The 19,352-nt window shown below is 40.8% G+C and overlaps 1 protein-coding gene and 1 pseudogene across 2 annotated transcripts in view; both read right to left on the bottom strand.

Moving 5' to 3' along the window:
* Window positions 1-5,101: 5,101 nt before the first annotated feature.
* VWDE (von Willebrand factor D and EGF domains) overlaps window positions 5,102-19,352 on the bottom strand; it is a gene marked incomplete at its 3' end in the record, with an annotated part of 72,025 nt that continues 57,774 nt past the window's right edge. The window contains exons 20-24 of the mRNA XM_079786736.1: window positions 17,331-17,426; window positions 17,131-17,226; window positions 16,288-16,383; window positions 7,288-7,391; window positions 5,102-5,167 (exon numbers count right to left, since the gene is read on the bottom strand). Coding sequence (XP_079642862.1) covers window positions 5,102-5,167; window positions 7,288-7,391; window positions 16,288-16,383; window positions 17,131-17,226; window positions 17,331-17,426 — 458 coding nt within the window. The remainder of the gene's footprint in view (window positions 5,168-7,287; window positions 7,392-16,287; window positions 16,384-17,130; window positions 17,227-17,330; window positions 17,427-19,352) is intronic.
* Window positions 14,903-15,913, bottom strand: LOC307108593 (ribosome biogenesis protein NSA2 homolog; annotated as a pseudogene). The gene is made up of 2 exons: window positions 15,791-15,913; window positions 14,903-15,562 (listed from the first exon to the last, which is right to left on the bottom strand). The product of its transcript is annotated as a ribosome biogenesis protein NSA2 homolog (transcript).

The raw sequence follows: 19,352 nt of genomic DNA, 5'->3' as shown, positions 1-19,352 counted from the left end.
CCGGGAACTGAGTATCTAGCACCATCTGCAGGCAAAGATCTGCTAATTTCACAAAAGCTTTACCACTGAGGTTAAAATTAGTTCCATATGACGGCGAGGGCTGTGCTTACAATAAAAATATAAACGGAAATGCTATGTAGTTTGTCTTCCTTTCATTCTCTCGGAGCGTTCACAGTGGCCACCTTTCTGATTGGGCCCAGGGGGCGCAGCGTCTAGGGTCCACAATACTTTTAAAGGCACATGGGAACATTTTAATCTCTTTTAAACTCAGAAGTAAAAATGAACTTCTAGGTCAAAGAAAAGGTTTTTCACATATGATGTGAATATACCAATCCATCTTGTAGAATATAATTTTTAATGTTTCTAAGTGGAGAAAGGGGTCTGGGAAGACACACGTGCCTAGGGCCCACAGAGGTCCTACTGGCAGGCTGATTGCTCAATGCTGAAGGACCATGAAGAATCAGGAGCCATAATCAACTTAATCCTTATAAATCCTTGTAAGTCCTTGCCAATTTAGAAAATTTGTCATTATATGTCAGCTGCTTTTAGCCTTTTTGTCTGGTTCTTACTAAGGCTATGCCAGAGTTGATTTAAAATTTATGTTCACGTATCTTTCTTTTTTCTCACATATTCTTTTATCAATGCTTTTAAGAAATAAATTCTTTAATTAGGGAACAAGAAACACTAGTATACAGTAATCATTGGAAAACCTAAAATCCAAATGAGGAAGTTTGTCATCATTTCCTAGAGTGGTTCCACTGATTCATTTTTTAAAAATATATTTTTTATTGATTTCAGAGAGGAAGGGAGAGGGAGAGAGATAAAAACATCAATGATGAGAATTACTGATGGCTGCCTTCTGCACACCGGGGACTGAGCCCACAACCCGAGCATGTGACCTGACCGAGAATCGAACCGTGACCTCCTGGCTCATAGGTCAATGCTCACCCACTGAGCCATGACAGTGAGGCCACTGATTCATTTTTAGCAACAAAAACATATAATAAAACCTGGATACTGGTTATTTTAAAAAATATTTTTATTGATTTCAGAGAGGAAGGAAGAGGGAAAAAGAGATAGAAACATCAACGATGAGAGAGAATCATGGATCAGCTGCCTCCTGCACACCCCACACTGGGGATCAAGCCCAAACCCAGGCATGTGCACTTACCAAGAATCAAATTGTGACCTCCTGGTTCACAGGTCAACACTCAACTACTGAGCCATGCTGGCCAGGCTATATTGGGTACTTATTAAATGACACTCATTGTGAAAAAAATTATCCTATATAATAAAGAGGTAATATGCAAATTAACCCTCACGCCCTCACAAGATGGCTGCCTACGACCAGACTGGCAGGGGGGTTAGTGAGGGATGATTAAACAACTGAACAAGTAGGCTGTGTGGGGAGACCAGACTGGCAAGGGGGTTAGTGAGGGACAACCAAATGACTGAACAGCAGGCTGCGTGGGTGACCAGGCTGGCAGGGGGGGCAGTTGTGGGTGACCAGGCTGGCAGGGAGGGGTCAGTTGGGGACGACCTGGCCGGCAGAAGGGGCAGTTAGGGGAGACCAGGCCAGCATGCAAAGGCAGTGAGGGGCGATCAGGCCTGTAAGGGGGGGGGGGCAGTTAGGGGCCACAAGGCAGGCAAGCAGTTGAGCGAATAGGAGCCAGTGGTCCAGGATTGTGAGAGGGATGTCCAACTGCCGGTTTAGGCCTGATCTCCGGGATTGGGCCTAAACCAGCAGTCAGATATCCCCCGAGAGGTCCTGTTTTGGAGAGGGTGCAGGCTGGGCTGAGGGGACCCTCCCCCCCCAGTGCATGAATTTTGTGCACCAGGCCTCTAGTTTATAATAATCTCATTTTAAATTAAAAACACCCATTCCTTCTTACAAGTGAAGGAATTAAGCATAGAGGGAGGTGAAGCTCTGTGAAAATCCAGGCATGGCTTTTCTGACATGAATTGAAAAAAATAGGGAAAGATACTCAAGTAAGATCCCTTATCAAGTGGTCGTGAGCCATTAAAGTCATTGAAAATTCTTGGCTTTTAAAAACAGTAAGTGAACCCAGTTTGAGCTTCAACCTGTGAACCATGAGGTCATGGTTCGATTCCTGGCCAGGGCACATGCCTGAGTTGTGGACTTGATCCCCAGAGTGGGGCATGCAGGAGGCAGCCAATTAATGATCCTCTCTCATCATTGATGTTTCTAACTCTCTCTCCCTCTCCCTTCCTCTCTGTAATCAATAACAATATACTAAAAAAACAAGTGATACTATGCCATTGAAATAAATAATAGCCCTCCATGTGAGACAGATATGCATTCAAATACAGCCACTCAAATGTAAACATCAGGAGACTGAATAGACTTTTCTGGTCTCTGGCATCTTCTTCTATAAAGTTTAGAGAATTGCTGTATTTTAAACAGAGGGTCAAAGAAAAGATAAAAATATTTGATAACACAAATATCTCATGTAAATTTTAATAGGAATTAAACATATTAAACTAAACAATGTCTACAATCTATATTTTTTTGGAAAATGATTTATAAGGTAAATGTTGAATGTTACACATTTTTAAAGTACTTTTGCTTAAATTCTCAAAGACTCATTTTCTTCAAAGTATTTTCCAAATAGTTTTGGGTAAATTTTTTTTCACAGGTAAATAGGTGTGAAAATAGCATAAAAAAATAAGCAAAAAATTAAATTTATTTTCCATAAATTTATTAAATTACTTTTTTTCTAAACTCACATTATGTTTCTAAAACATTACTTTCATTTGCATGAGTCATTAGCTTTCATAGGAGTGCTTTTATATAAAATCTGTAAACCATAGCATTTCTTCATTATTAACGTATACAGGTCTATTAAACCCTATGTAATAAAAGCCTAATATGCTAAGTGTCTGGTCGTCCAGTCGTCCATTTAACCAATCAAAGTGTAATATGCTAATGATATGCTAAGGCAGCTCAACCGCTCACTATGACATGCACTGACCACCAGGGGGCAGATGCTCCAACCAGTAGGTTAGTTTGCTGCTGGGGTCCGGCCAATCAGGACTAAGCGTGACAGGCCGGACATGCTCTGGAGCCCTCCTGTGGTTCCTCATCGGCTGGCCAACTTCACATGTCCCTCCCCGGCCCTGATTGTGCACTGGTGGGGTCCCTCGGCCTGGCCTGTGCCCTCTCACAATCTGGGCTGAGGAACCCTCCCCCCAAGTGCACAAATTCCGTGCACCGGGCCTCTAGTCTATTAGAAATGGATAGCTTACTGATTAATATTTTAATGAAAGCTTGGGATTTGTGGTATGGATCTAGGAAATATTTATGAAAAATTTAAAGTGCTGATTTAGATCCCTGGCCAGTTTGGCTCAGTGGATAGAGCATTGGCCAAAGGACTGAAAGATCCTGGGTTCAATTCCAGTCAAGGGCATGTACCTCAGTTGCAGGCTTTAACCAGGTACATGCAGGAAGCAACCAATAGATGCATCTCTCTCATCATTGATGTTTCTATCTCTCCCTCTCCCTTTCTCACTTAAATCAATAAAAATATATCAAAAAAATAAATAAATCAAGTGCTGGTTTAGACATTTCAGAATCAATCCCTGGGCAATGATAACTTTTTAACCATAAAAAGTATATATTGAAAATCAATTAAATAAGGCTACTGATAAGTTTGCTCTATTGTATATCAAGCAAAGGTGGCAAAGAGACAGATATTAAAATTATCTCTATTTCCATAGTAGAAATTTCAGTTCCAATTGTTAACTTTAAATTTTTTTTCATTTTTATCTAGAGTACTTTTTCTTTCTAGTACTCATACTATTTTCACAAGAGCTTAAAATTTTAAGTACACACTAATTGTTAAAGGTTTATTTTGCATTTATATGTTTGTGTGTTTTATAACAAATAAAGTATCATTATAACAAAGTATCATATAACATTAATAAAGTAATGTTATATTCTCTTAAATAATTCTTTAAAACTTTTAGCAAATATAAAATGATAAATCAAAATCTTATTAATTCTGACATTAAATTTTATTACTTAAAAGATTCTTATCAAAGTTAGCAATAATTTTATTCTGATAATGTCTCACTTTATCTTATACTTTAGACATGGCTCTTAGGAATGCTTACTCTTTCTACTTAAACCAACAAAATGAGCTTTGTTTTAAAATAGGTATGTTCTAAGTGCCCATCAGTAGAGGAGTGGATAAAAAGTTGTGGCACATTTACAACATGGAATACTATGCAGCAGTACAAAAGAAGGATCTCTTGCTATTTGAGACAGCATGGAGGGACCTGGAGAGGATAATGCTAAGTGAAATAAGCCAGTCAGAGAAAGACAAGTATCACATGATCTCACTCTATGTGGAATCTAAGTAACAAAATAAACTGATGAAGAGTGGATCCAGAGACATGGAAGCATGGAACAGAGTGTGGAATCTCAGAGGGAAGGTGGGGGAGGGTGGGTGGGTGGGAGGTGATCAACCAAAGAACCTGTATGCATATATGCACACCCATGGACACAGACAATAGGGTGCTGAAGGCCTGGGGTGGAGATAGTGGTGGGCTAGAAGGAGTCAATGGGGGGGGGGGGGGAGGGGACATATGTAATACTTTCAACAATAAAGGTGTTTCTTTAAAAAAATATATATATATAAGTAAAAAAAAAAAAAAAAGTTTTCCTTCATCTGATGACATCTTTTTTCACCCACTGATCTCAGGGTGCTGCTTGAAGAGGGCCAGACGGTGATTTAGCCAGCCTGAACTCTCCTTTGGGATAGTAGATAAGAGAGGAGTTGGGGAGGAAATTCGAAATGGTTCTATGAATACCCATAAATGGTAGTTGTTGTTTTTTTCCTTTTAAAGAGAAATTAACTTTCCCCCCATATTTTAGGAGCCAAAGAAATATTAAAAGCAAATGAAATTGATCACACCAATAAGCAATAGAATAAAGCTAGAATGAAAATTGAAGTAAAGAACTTGGGAGAGCAGGTTATAGTAAAGCAGAACATGTGGTCCTTGAGCTAGTCTTCTTGTTTTTTGTTTTCCATTTTCTTCCCCATGACCTCTGTTCTCTCTTTTCTTGGTTTCTTGATTTTTAATATGGTTCCAGCTGCCGTCTCAGGAGCAACATTAATGGCGATGAAGGTGATCTGCGATTTATCTTAAGAGAAAGGATTAAGTTGGTAAAGAAATACATAAAATTGAAATGTAGAGAAGTAACCTACTGTAGTATGGTACCGTGGAATTGAAAACTTTTGAACTCATAGGGCTTTCTGTGGCATAAAAATCTCAAATAAAATAAGATAATACATATATTTAGGTTGCCTTCAAAAGGAGAGAACTCAAGATTTTATATTTACTTTTCTCAACAATAGCTAATCAAATAAGTACTTAATAATTTTTGTTTCTGGTTTTCAACCCATGGTAGTATTATGATCTTGTGTTTTTCAAAATGGGGGTCATACACTTGCAGGCTGAACACAGTGCTAGGAGAAAAACATATATATGTCTACTTTGCCTCTAGGCCAGCCTGATTCAGTATCACACTTCAAAAAGAAAATTCCTTATTATTTTTCAAGTTCTAGTACACCAGCATACTTCATGACCTTTTGGCTTTTTGAAGTGCTAAACTGCATATAATTGCTTTTTAAATTAAAATAATAATTAGAATTTTAAGCAATTTTTGAGAGCTCTGCAATTTTTGTTGTAATCATTAGAGCCACCCTGGTATGTGTAGCAATTAGGACTATAATATTGGCTGTTATACTTAGAATTTTAAGATTGGGGACCAAAAAAAATTCAGTTTAATCTTTTGAGTACAGATATGATCACAGAAACTTCTAAAATATATGTTTATGTAGCACTGGCCTTACAAGTAAGTGTGGGACAATTTCAGGAACTCTAAGGAAGCTTCTATTCTTCCTTTGCTTTTTTGATTTCTGAAATACAAATAAATCCTAATTCTAATGATATAAAGAGTCTTTTTATTGATTGCCATGAAAATGATTTTATTTTACTTTTTTACTCTTTCCTTTTTCTTTTGAAAATTATTTTAATAGAGAGCAAATAAAGAGAAAGAACTGTCAAGGAAAAGAATGAGGATTGACAAGTCTTTAGTGGCACATGATACACTGAAAATGTTTACTCAAAATAGTGACTCATTGATTTAAAAGTGATAGATTTTATTTTTACTCTATTGGTGATATATTGGTTAATAAAATTATATGGGTTTCAGGTATATAGTTGTATAATACATCATCTGTATATTGTATTATGTGTTCACCACCCAAAGTCAAGTCTCTTCCATTACAATTTATCCCTCCTTTACCTTCTTCTACCTACCCCCACACCCTTCCCCCTAATAATCATCATACTCAGCCCCCAACCCAACACCCCTGAGGTTGGTATTGATATCTAATATTTGACCAAAATATAAATTAGTGCTATCTTAAATCTGTATTATAAATACTTGCTCTCTTTCAGATCCAGTGCCATAAAATACTCCATAACCTTTGATGGTTGTATCTACACATTGAAATTCCTTAAGTACACATCTAAACTTTGAATAATAAGGTAATTATAATTACACTAGAGGCCCAGTGCATGATTTAATCATGCACCTGGTGCACCAGCGGGCTGGCTGTCCGCGGGTGCCCCAGGCCTTCCGAAAGCCTCCGGTGCCGCGGAGGCTTTCGAAAGGCCTTGCGCCGGAGCAGACAGCCAGCCAGGTCCCCCGCTTTGGCCTTTGATCGCGGGGGACCTGGCCGGCTGTCCGCCGGTGCCCCAGGCCTTCCGAAAGCCTCCGGCGCCGCGGAGGCTTTCGAAAGGCCTTGCGCAGGAGCAGACAGCCGGCCAGGTCCCCCGCTTTGGCCTTTGATCGCGGGGGACCTGGCCGGCTGTCCGCCGGTGCCCCAGGCCTTCCGAAAGCCTCCGGCAGCCATGGCACAGACGCTGAGCTCGCGGCGCCAGTGGCTCAGCGTCCTGCTGGCCCAATCAGCTACCCCGGCCACCCTGAGTCCCGCCCCCTGCGCCTCCTGCTGGCCCAATCGTGGGCGTAGCGGAGTGATGGTAATTTACATATTACCATTTTATTATGTAGGATAGAATAATATGATTTTTAGATTTAAAGGCAAATAGCAAATCCTTGTATGTTTTTTTTTAATTTTGGAAATAAAATGAAATAAAACATTAACAGGTAGGTATCAGTTACTAAGTAGAATATCTGAGTAGAGAGCATATGTCAATATCTAATATTTGTTTTCTGTTTAAAATTTTCAATACCTGTATTTTCTTTTCACATTTGACTCCAGAATATCCAGTGCGGCAAGAACACACATTGGGAAGTACACATCTGCTTCCATAAAGACACTTTTGATTGCAAATTGCTGCAATACACACATTTTTACAATTACTATCTTTGACACAATTGCTTGTGATATATTCTAGTCTGGTGGTCTTAAGCCATTCAATGAATCAGCTATAAAAATAGTCATAAGAACCTCTGAGTGACCAAGTGCACTCCTATCTTCCTGCAACCAGAGTGCAAACACACACACACACACACACACACACACACACACAATCACACTCACACATCAAAAAATAAATCACCCAAAACTCAACACAACAGTTTTACAATTTTATAAAGAGATTACTAAAGCACACAAAATTTTTATTGACTACATTTTCAAGTATTTAAAATATATCATTTTTTATCTTTATTTTTAAAAATATATGTTTTTTTTATTGATTTCAGAAAGGAAGGGAGTTGGAAAGAGGATAGAAACATCAATGATAAGAGAGAATCATCAATTGGCTGCCCCCTACTGGGGATTAAGCCTGCAACCCAGGCATGTGCCCTGACCAGAAATCAAACCGCAACCTCCTGGTCCATAGGTTGATGTTCAATCACTGAGCCACACTGGTTGGGCTTCTTTTTGTTAGTTTTAGAGAGGAGATTCAAATCAATAACATAAGATGGAATTCATGATTTGCTTTTAATAATTTAGCAAAAACTCTAAAAAGACAATTCAGTACAAGTCAGTGAATGGAAAAACAGATAATTTTATATACCGTCATTAGAAGTTAAAAGTGAAACAACTCTATGGGAAACATTCTAAAGCCCTAGCTGGTTTGGCTCAATGGACAGAGCGTTTGCCTGCGAACTGACGGGGCCCAGATTCAATTCCATTCTAGGGCACATGCCTGGGTTGCGGGCTTGATCCCCAGTAGGGGGCGTGCAGGAGGCAGCCAATCAATGATTCTCTCTCATCATTGATGTTTCTATCTCTTCTCCCTTCCTCTCTCTGAAATCAATAAAAATATTTAAATTTTTTTTCAGTGTCTGTACTAGAATTTTTTTCATTAAAATCTCTCCTAGTGAAATTTAAAAATATCTCTATTCCAATATATCTCAATATCTATCTATCTATCTAATCTACCTTCCTACCTACCTATCTACCTACCTTCCCACCTATAGAGAGAAAATTATTTTTTGCAGTTAAATATTGTTTTTTATTTTATAAGTAGGAAAAGTTCACATCTTATATAAATTTTACCTGAATTAGTTACCCACTTTCTCTCTAGCATGTTCTTTTTTAATCTTCATTTGTTGAGATTATTACAGATGTCCCTTTTTCCCCCAGTCCTGCCCTGCCCCAGGCCTTCACCACCCTATTGTCTGTGTCCATAGGTAATCCATATATACACATAAGATCTTTGTTTAATCTCTTCCCACCCTCTATTCCACCTTCTCTCTGAGAATCGTTAGTCGGTTCCATTTTCATGCCTCTGGTTCTATTTTATTCACCAGTTTATTCTGTTCATGAGATTTCATATTCATTTATTTTGATTTTTAGATTCAATTGTTGATAGATATGTATTTTTTGCCAGTTTGTTGTTCATATTTTTTATCTTTTTCTTTTTCTTCTTCTTCCTCTTCTTAAAAAATACCCATCAGCATTTCATATTATACTGGCTTGGTGGTGATGAACTCCTTTAGCTTTTTCTTGTCCGTGAAGCTCTTTATCTGACCTTCAATTCTAAATGATAGCTTTGCTAGATAGAATAATCTTGGTTGTAGGTCCTTGCTATTCATCACTTTGAATATTTCTTGCCACTCCCTTCTGGCCTGCATAGTTTCTGTTGAGAAATCAGCCGACAGTCATGACAGTTAGTTACCTACTCCTTTGTAGGTAACTAACTGCTTTTCTCTTGCTGCTTTTAAGATTTTCTCTTTGACTTTAGCCCTTGACATTTTAATTGTGATGTGTCTTGGTGTGGTCCTCTTTGGGTTTCTTTTGTTTGGAACTCTGTGCTTCCTGCACTTGTAAGTCTATTTCTTTCACCAGGTGGGGGAATTTTTCTGTCATTATTTCTTCAAATAGGTTTTCAATATCTTGCTCTTTCTCTTCTTCTGGCACCCCCATAATGTGAATGTTGATACGCTTGAAGTTGTCCTAGAGGCTCCTTACGCTATCTTCATATTTTTGGATTATTTTTTCTTTGTGCTCTTCTGGTTGGGTGTTTTTTGCTTCCTCATATTTTCAAATTGTTGATTTGATTCGCAGGATCCTCTAGTGTACTGTTGAATCCCTATATATTATTCTTTATTTTAGTCAGTGTATGCTTGATTTCTGACTGGTCCTTTTCCATTTTTTTGGCATTCTCACTAAGATCCTTGAAAGTCTCACTAAGTCCCTTGGAAGTTTCTAGAAGATCCTCAAATAAACTTATATCCATGATTTTGAACTCTATATCCAGTAGTTTGCTTTCTTCCTTTCCTTTCATTTGTGACATGTTTCTTTGTCTCCACATTTTGGCTGCTTCCCTGTGTTTGTTTCTATGTATTGGGTAGAGCTGCTATGTCTCCTTGAGTTGGTCGAGTGGCCTTGTGTAGTAGGTGTCCTATAGGGTGCAGTGGCTCAGCCTCCTCAATCATCTGAGGTAGACACTCTAGGTGCACCCCTTTGTGGGCTGTGTGCACAGTCTTGTTGTAGTTGAGACTTGATTGCTATTGGTGTCACTGGGAGGAATTGACCTCCAGGCCAATTGGCTGTGAGGACCCACTGCAACTACAGTGGGAGAGCTGCTGTGCAGGAGACACCCCTGTGGAGCAGAATTTGCTTCAGTGGGGCTTTGGTGCTCACTGAGTCTGCCTCTTGAGTGGGTCTCTTATGGATGTGTAGAGTTGTAATCTGGTATGGTCTGACACTGACCACTGGGTACACTAGCTCTGGGGTTTCCAGGGAGGAGTAAAGGCAGCCACTGCCTGGGGCCATCCATCAGGAGCTACAGAGAGATCTGCAGATTCCTCCTCTTTGTATTGGGTTTGGGAGTGCCCAGGGGAGGCCCAGCTGTGAAGCAAGGCAGGCTGTTGCTGGTGCCGGGTCTTGGGCCTTTTATTGATTGGTTTGGGGCTCCCTGACCCAGCTGCAGCTTGTTTGACAGATTTTACCCTGAGCAAGGAGAGGCCATTCAGGTGCAAAAGCTGCTGCTCACAATGTGGGGGGTGGCAGGTGGGTAAATTGGATGAGGCGGGTTCTCAGGGAATCACCAGGGTGGAGCAAACAGAAATGGCTGCCAGTCAGCCCTGCGACCAACCAGGGAGGTCCCAGCATAGGAACAATGATGCCTGAGAGCACCTCCATCTGGGAGAAAGCTGCCTCCATCTTCCTGCCCCGATGCCAGACTATCCAATTCCTCTTCATATGTGTCTGTGTCCCCCAGAGCCTTGCCCTGGTATTGGAACTCAGAGGAAGCGAAACGTTGTAAGTTCAGTTTGTGCGCCGGCCTTTTAAGAGGAACAGCTGGGTCTCCAGCAGTCTCTGAGTCACTGAGCCCCAATCCGCACTGGTTTTCACAGCCTGCAGTTACGGGGACTTTTTTTCCCAGCTCTAGGACCCTGGGCTGGGCATCTGGTGTGGGGCTGGGACCCCTTGCTCCTGTGGGTGGCCTCCGCAGAGATGATCTTGCTCCTGATTAAAAAAGCGGCACAGGTGGGTGCTAGACCAGTCGTTCCGCACCTCCGCACCTCCCACCAGTCTCAGTGTGCCTTCTTCTTTACTTCTATATGATGGTTGTTCTGTATTTTAGTTGCAATTTTGATGTGGTTGTGGGAGGCGGTGAGTACGGGAGTTTGCCTACGCCACCATCTTGGCCTCTGAGAAAATTCTTATAATAGTAATAACTTCTAAATAAATATTCCATGTAAGGGGGAAAGGCCAAGTGAATTATAGTGTTAGTATTATAGAACTTAATATATCATTTAGAGTTTGTTTTTAAGGACATGGAAATGCTTTTAAATAATATTGAGTGAAAATAAACATAACATAAATTTATCATCACTACACTTACTTTTCATGAGAGGTATCTGCTTCAATAGCTCATACTGAAAACTGGTATAATTCAAGATAATACTCCCTTTAGTATAAATACAACATTTACAGGTTGTTTTCACCAGGACTGGCGTGAATGGTTGGGCAGGTTGTGTAACGCACAAGTCGCACAGCTAAGGATTGGAATACTTATTAAACAATTTTCCTGAAAAGAGCAGTAGGACATCTTGTTCAAATAATGTCATCAAGCCTGGCTGGCATGGCTCAGTGGTTGAGCATTGACCTGTGAACCAGGAGGTCACGGTTCGATTCCCAGTCAAGGCACATGCCTGGGTTGTCCGCTTGATCCCGTGCAGGAGGCAGTCGATCAATGATTCTCTCTCATGATTGATGTTTCTATCTCTCACTCCATCTCCTTCCTCTCCGAAATCAATAAAAACATACCTTTTAAAAGTGTCATCAATATTTAGATAGTTTCTGGATAGTTAGAAATAAGGCATTTTGAGGAAGGGGATTTTTAAAAGATACACATAATGGAGGAGCATTTGACATATTTGCCACCATCCCCCACACACACACACACCCACACACACGTCATCAGTTTGGCTCAAAGAAGCTCATAAAAATTCTCTGCAGGCCTGGAGGGTCCTTCCGTCAGGTGGCCTGCACGTTTCTTATGTCACGTGGCCTGCACATTTCTTATGTTACGTGGCCTGCACGGTTCTTATGTCACGTGGCCTGCACATTTCTTATGTCACGTGGCCTGCACGGTTCTTATGTCACGTGGCCTGCACGGGTCTTATGTCACGTGGCCTGCACGGGTCTTATGTCACGTGGCCTGCACGGTTCTTATGTCACGTGGCCTGCACATTTCTTATGTCACGTGGCCTGCACGGTTCTTATGTCACGTGGCCTGCACGCGTGGAGCGTCAGGCTCTGAAGAAGCCCGCCGGCTTCCCATCCCGCGAACCTGGTGAGTTTCTCTCAGAATTCCCGGCCTCCTTGCTCTCAGTAGCAGGCCATGACTTCATTGAAGCGGTTCTTCAAAAACCCTCCGGGGGGATAAGGGCTGAGATACCCGGGGAAAGACTAAAAAGGGTGCCGCTTTTAACTTGGGCTTTTTCCTTGGCTTGCTCACTGCGAGTCTAAACACAAGTTTGGCTGGGTCCCTGAGAGAGCCACCTCTCCCTTCCAAGGAGAGAGGACACTGTTTCCCCAACCCAAATGGCCAGAGGGTGACGACGTTCAGACCTCACCCCCTCGGCACCTCGAGTGGCCGACGTGGGCGCCGTGGGGCGTGCAGTGAGCTCACAGCCAACCCAGAGCGGTGGGCGGCGGCGGCCCCTGGACGCGTGCCCCCAGGGGAAGGGCTCGGGCAGGGGCCGGTGCCCCCAGGGGAAGGGCTCGGGCAGGGGCCGGTGCCCCCAGGGGAAGGGCTCGGGCAGGGGCCGGTGCCCCCAGGGGAAGGGCTCGGGCAGGGGCCGGTGCCCCCAGGGGAAGGGCTCGGGCAGGGGCCGGTGCCCCCAGGGGAAGGGCTCGGGCAGGGGCCGGGTGCCCCCAGGGGAAGGGCTCGGGCAGGGGCCGGGTGCCCCCAGGGGAAGGGCTCGGGCAGGGGCCGGTGCCCCCAGGGGAAGGGCCCCGGGAAGCAGGGTGGCTCCGGGCCGGCAGGTAAGCTCTGGCTGGCCCTTGCCCGGGTGTTCGTAGGTGAAGGAGAATTTTTGTGGAATTGCCTGAGGAAAAGCTACCTCCTGGGCGAAAGGCAGGGCTAAAGGATACCCACTGCATTTGGCTTGTCTGGAGACACGCATATAGGGCTGGTTTTCCCTAGAAGTTCGTTAGACCTGCAGATCTCAGAATTATCCTGGGAAATCATGCCTCCGAGGCTAATTCTGCACGCCACCGCCAGCCTCTCCTTAACCCTAACGTGGCTGCCAGGACGGTGTGGCTCAGTGGCTGAGCATCCACCTATGGACCAGGAGGTCGCTGTTGGATTCCTAGTCAGGGTTGCAGGCTCAGTCCCCCGTGTGGGGTGTGCAGGAGACAGCCTATCCATGATTCTCTCTCATCACTGATGTTTCTCCCTCTCCCTTCCTCTCTAAAATAAAAAATTTATATTTGTTTTAAAAACCCAAAAACAACAGCAGCACAAAAAAAAAAAAAAACCCACCCCACTAACATGGCTGAAATGAGAATCCATTGATAGTTCGAAATTAACTTTCCTGTGCACAATTAGAAAAAGCTGGCTATAATGTTAGGCAGAAGGAATGGAAAATGTGTTGGTCTCTCCAAGCTTCAAAATGAGGATTTAGATAAATCAACTAGGAGGTCATTTAGGTGTTAACCCAGTTCTTTGAGGATTAAAAATGTCCGTCCTGCCCGGCCAGTGTAGGTCAGTGGTTGAGTGTCCATTCATGCACAAACTGATTAGGGCATATGCCCGGTTGGGGGCTCAAAAGCCAGTAGGAAGCATGCAGGAGACAGCTGATCAATGTTTCTCTCTCATAGTTGTTTCTATCTCTCCTTTACTCTTCCTCTCTCTAAAAATCAATATAAACCTATTTTAAAAAACTTCTGTCCTAATTTTATTTTATTTTTTAAAATTCTCACCAACTTCAATGTGACATAGAAACATCGGTTGGTTGAGACATGTAATACTTTAAACAATTAAAAAAAAAGAGAGAAACATCGATTGGTTGCTTCCCACATGGGGGCGGGGGGGCGGGGAGGGGGAAAGGGATTGGACCTGCAACCCAGGTACATGCCCTTCACTGGGAATCAAACCCACAACCCTCGGGTGCGTAGGCTGATGCTCTAACCACTGAACCATGCTGGCCAGCGCTGGCCTAATTTTAAAAGGGGGATGGTCATTTGGAACTTGACTTGTCATGGAATTTACAATATAAATTGTAAATTTGGATTCAGTTGTCCTTTTATAAGCTAGTGAGTTATTCTAATGGTCAAACGGTTTCTGTTTGTGTCTGTCCATGTTGTAAATGTGAGATAATTTTCTACCTTTGGAATGTATTGTTAAAAATTAATTCAAAGGTGAGGGCTTGTAAGATTTGGGTATTCTAAAAGTCTCAGAAATATAGAAGCTAACTCAAATGCTTTTCAAGTTCATGTGATCTAAGATTAATCCTTAGTAAATAAAAGCCACCTTAAGTTTGTTGGTTCAAGTAAAACAGACATTTATTTTGTCCAGTTTAAAAAAAATAATTCCATGTTAGTAATTGACTTTTAGGTCTATAAGTAATGTTTCCAGAGGTTATAAAATGTCCATGCCAAAGGATGCTAATTGCTTACTTAGTTTTTATTAGAAATTGAGTTTCTGTTGTTCTTTTTTTGCTATAATTGCTTTTTTAATCATTCAATTTCATGAAATAAAGAGCAGTTTGTAAAACTGGGCTATTTTAATGTTCTTTACAGTAGAATAAATAATTCTCTTGATGACTACAGACATGTAAGCTGTTTGATAGCACTCAGAAACATCACAGTAAAGGAGTTTTCCTGATTGGTGCACAGTCTTCGACAATTACAGAGTTACTTGAATGAAACTGCTGTCAAACCAGGGAGACTGCATTTGTGCACCCATCATTTTCAGGACTGTTGGTAACCTGGGCTTATTTTCCCCAAATAACCTTGCCTTCTAGTGTCACAAGGCCCAACTCATTCACGTTCACCTCGATGACAGCACCTTTGGTAATAACACCCAAAGTTGTATAAAGTGGGGAGTAGGGATTCTTCTCTACACCCAGTATTGGCAAGCAAAAGGTAGCGTTCAGATCAGAATGTGTTACATGGGCCTTCTTGAAACCTAAGTCCATTGACTTAATGAATCTTTCATATTTAGGTGGTTTTCAAGTAAAGTTATCTCCAACAAAGCAGACTTTAGTAACCATCCTCTTCCATGCTTTTTTCTTTCTCTTTCCTGTTCAAATAACTTTTAATACCTCTGTTTCTCCCTGGGCACGAACTTTGGGCAGAGGGACTTCCCATTTTCCCACTTTCTCTTTTCCTTTTTGTTTAATCATATGGGAAAGTACATTAGCTCGGGACTGTCCCGCTCTGTCCAGTAGATACACAGGTACTGCTCTTTGTGGAGTCTTTTAGTCATTCTTTTGTTTGGTGTTTCGTTTTGCATGCATCTTGATAGTCCTTGTCATTTGTGTTTTCTCAGCATGGCGCTGTTTATGGTAGAGCTTAGCCTTCAGACCAATCATCTTTTTTTTTTATATTTTATTGATTTTTTTACAGAGAGAAAGGGAGAGGAATAGAGAGTCAGTAACATCGATGAGAGAGGAACATCGATCAGCTGCCTCCTGCACACCCCCCACTGGGGATGTGCCCACAACCAAGGTACATGCCCTTGACTGGAATCGAACCTGGAACCCCTCAGTCCGCAGGCCGATGCTCTATCCACTGAGCCAAACCAGTCAGGGCCAATCATCTTTTTTTGCCTTCTTTGAACGTTCATGAACCTCTCGACCTTCCTTCTTTCTCTTTTTTTCATGATAATCCAAACGATATCCATAGAGCTTCCGGGGTAACTCAATATGCTCGTTATGTGGCATGGTGACGGCCGCTGGGCCCCCGGGTGCAGTCCCCCGGGCACGAAGAAGCTCTCAATTCTCGGGTCTCAGAGTCTTGCTAGAAATTGAGTTTTAAGGGTTTAAAATCTCAATATATGCAGGAATAACTTAGCGGTATTTCAGAAGGGCCCCAGGAATACCTCAAAATATTTGAAATTGCATGGGAAGCATCGTAAAATTAGTGATGAAAACTTCTAGGGTATATTGTATGGATAAACAATGGTTGTAAATTAAACAAATAGTAGGGGCTATGGGAAACCCAAGATGGCTGTTTGGTTCTTCCCTGCTCTCTGGCTAATCAATAAAACAGATGGAGATTCAGAATCTATCATAGAAAGCGAATGCTGTAGGCTTACGTATTTGACACTGCAGTCCTTCCCAGGTGGCAGGACAATGGCATATACTGGGAGCAATGCATTCACCACCATTTTTACATTTCTGAACGCAGATAGCTGCAAATAGAAACATGAACAAGTCAAAAATATGATTTACTAAACAAATCCTATCATAAAACACAAAAAATGTTCATTAGAGAAATAAAATGACAGTTAAAAGTCAGTGATGAAAGGATCTTTTCCCTTAACATTTTATCCAGAATATTTCCAATGTCACTATTTATTCTTGATTTTAATGGTTGTATGTTCCATTGATAAAGTGCATAGTGATTTAACTTTCCTCCAATTATTAGACATCATATTGCTTCTCATTTTTCTCTTTGACCAATATGTTATCATAGCTGCTCATTTTAACTAATAATTTATAAAAAGGAAAAAAATAATATTTGAATGAGGAGAGCTGCTATCATTTAAAAAACTAATCCAGTTTGAAAGCAGTGGCACCCACCTTGGGAGGTTCTAAATTGGTTGGTCCGAGATGGAACCATGGAATTAGTAATTTTTAAAACCTTCTCCTGACTCCTGTTTAAAACTAGAAGACCATGACTTACAGACTGGCTATTTCTCCTGGCAATCGTACTGGGCAGACTGGAAAACACAATATATCTGCTTCCTCTGCTAAATCGAAAGAATAAGTTGAAAGGATTTGGCATTTTACTCAGATTCCTATTTTTTTAAAAAAAGATATCACTTAAAATAGAAACACATAAAGCAAAAATAAAAACAAGGAAAATGTTCTTTGTCTTAAATTCGAATTCATATTCACAAGATAATGGAGGTGTTAGCATTGAGTTTTCCTCTTACGTGTGTTGCAGTGTTTCCCTCTCCAACCAGAAGGACAAGAGCAAATGTTTGGTCTCACACATTTTCCTCCATTCATGCATATGGGATCACAGACACCTTATGGTAAAAAGATGAAATGTCAGGTCTTACATAGCAGTAGTTTAGCTATTTAATGTGTTTGATTTACCTGTAGTTAGCAAATACAGGTAGTGGTGTCTTACTTTTTTGGCATCTCCTACCAGTGTATCCTTCACGACAGGTGCACACATTATTTCTCACGCAGTGGCCACCATTCTTACAGGGAGGGTGACAGATAGCTAAAAGAATACATGGCAGCAATCTGTGAATATTACACATTCAGTTGTTGTATATTACATATTGCATCGTGTGCTTGTTACCTGTGGGGCCATAAGGCAGAGAGATGTGCTATTAAAATAAAAGATCACAACTACGAGTACTAAAATCACCCCTTCTAAATCAAAATACAATTCTTAGAGCTATAAGCTGCTAGTGGGTTAGCACAGTTTGCAATGTATTGGGGAATTGGTCATAACAAATGGAGTCTTTGGTATTATAGTGCACATATTATGAACCTTATTTTTTTTCTTTTACCACACTTTAAGTAAAGAATGAAATGATCTGATCAAAACCAAGAAAATAAGTCAAAACCTAGCTCTGTGTAAGAATGTTTCTGTTCCTGTGGAAATCAAAAAAATCTGAATAATCTGTCACATAATATTTGGAAAATAACTTTTAAATACCTACAGAAGTAATGAATGCAGAGCTTTATTATGTGACTTTTCTATGACTGTTTGGTAAAAATCTTTTAAACAACAAATCCTTGGCTTTGTTAGGAATATTTATTGGGTAATCTTGAACATACTGTAGTATCTTCTCTCTCTCTCTCTCTCTCTCTCTCTCTCTCTCTCTCTCTCTCTATATATATATATATATATATATATATATATATATGATTCTGTTCTATGAAGTTCAGAATCTAATATTTATCATCTTTTATGAGAGGATTATTATATTGCTTCATGTTTCTTCCAGATATGACAATTAAATATGGTTGTTTTTAAAATAATAATACACAGGCAATTTTAAATTTAATTTTTCCTAAATGATAAATACATTTTAGTTTGTGTTTTAAAAATGAATGTCAAATAATGGCAAGGGCTGTTGCTATTTTTTATTATGGAGAAATACTCTTATATTTTCTGCTTCTTAATCTTATATATCGGATTTAAGATTATTTCTATCTGGTTTTGATAATAGGGATGTTACAGACTCACTTCCCATTTGAATTAGATCCATCTTAAATAGCTGCTTTATTTCCAAACACTAAGAAAAATTCACCTGATTTCTAATGGATTTATAAGTAAAAATAATGTAGCGCTTTATGAATAAAAACAATATAACTGAATTATTTTAACAAATGGGTACTTTTCATTATTTTAGACGGAGCTTTTCCTGGTTAATGCTTGAGTCTACTTTCTCTGATGTCTTTATTGCTATTTTGTTGTTGTTGTTGTTTTTAATCTTCACCTGAGGTTATTCTTTCCACTGATTTTTAGAGAGAGTGGAAGAGAGGGGGAGAGACACATCGATTGGTTGCCTCTGCATGTGCCCCAACTGGAGCCTCCACTTGCAACCTATGCCCTTGGCTAGAATCAAACCTGGGACCCTTCAGTCCGCAGGCCAGTGCTCTATCCACTTAGCCAAACTGGCTAGGGCTGTTGCTATTTTTTTATTAGGGAGAAATACTCATATTTTCTGCTTCTTAATCTTTATATGATATAAGATTATTTCTATTTACTGAGCCACGTCAGCCGGGCTACATATAATTTTTAGTTCTACTTGATAATTTAGAGATTTTTCCTCTTTCCCAGTTAAGGGTTGGCATATAAATTTTATTTTTTTAAAAAATTTTTTATTGATTTCAGAGAGAAAGGGAGAGGGAGAGAGAGATAGAAACATGAATGATGAGAGAGAATCATTGATTGGCTGCCTCCTGCACGTCTCCTACTGGGGATCAAGAGCACAACCCGGGCATGTACCCTTGACTGGAATTGAACCTGGGACCTTTCAGTCTGCAGGCTGACGCTCTATCCACTGAGCAAAACCAGCTAGGGCATGCATATAAATTTTAGAGAATTGCCCGGCCAGTGTGGCTCAGTGATTGAGCTTCTACCTATGAACCAGGAGGTAATGGTTCTATTCCCGGTCAGGGCACATGCCTA

The sequence above is a fragment of the Cnephaeus nilssonii genome, assembly GCF_951640355.1.
Source record: "Cnephaeus nilssonii genome assembly, chromosome: 12".
Classification (NCBI taxonomy): Eukaryota; Metazoa; Chordata; class Mammalia; order Chiroptera; family Vespertilionidae; genus Cnephaeus; species Cnephaeus nilssonii.
This window is presented reverse-complemented; position numbering and strand designations above follow the sequence as displayed.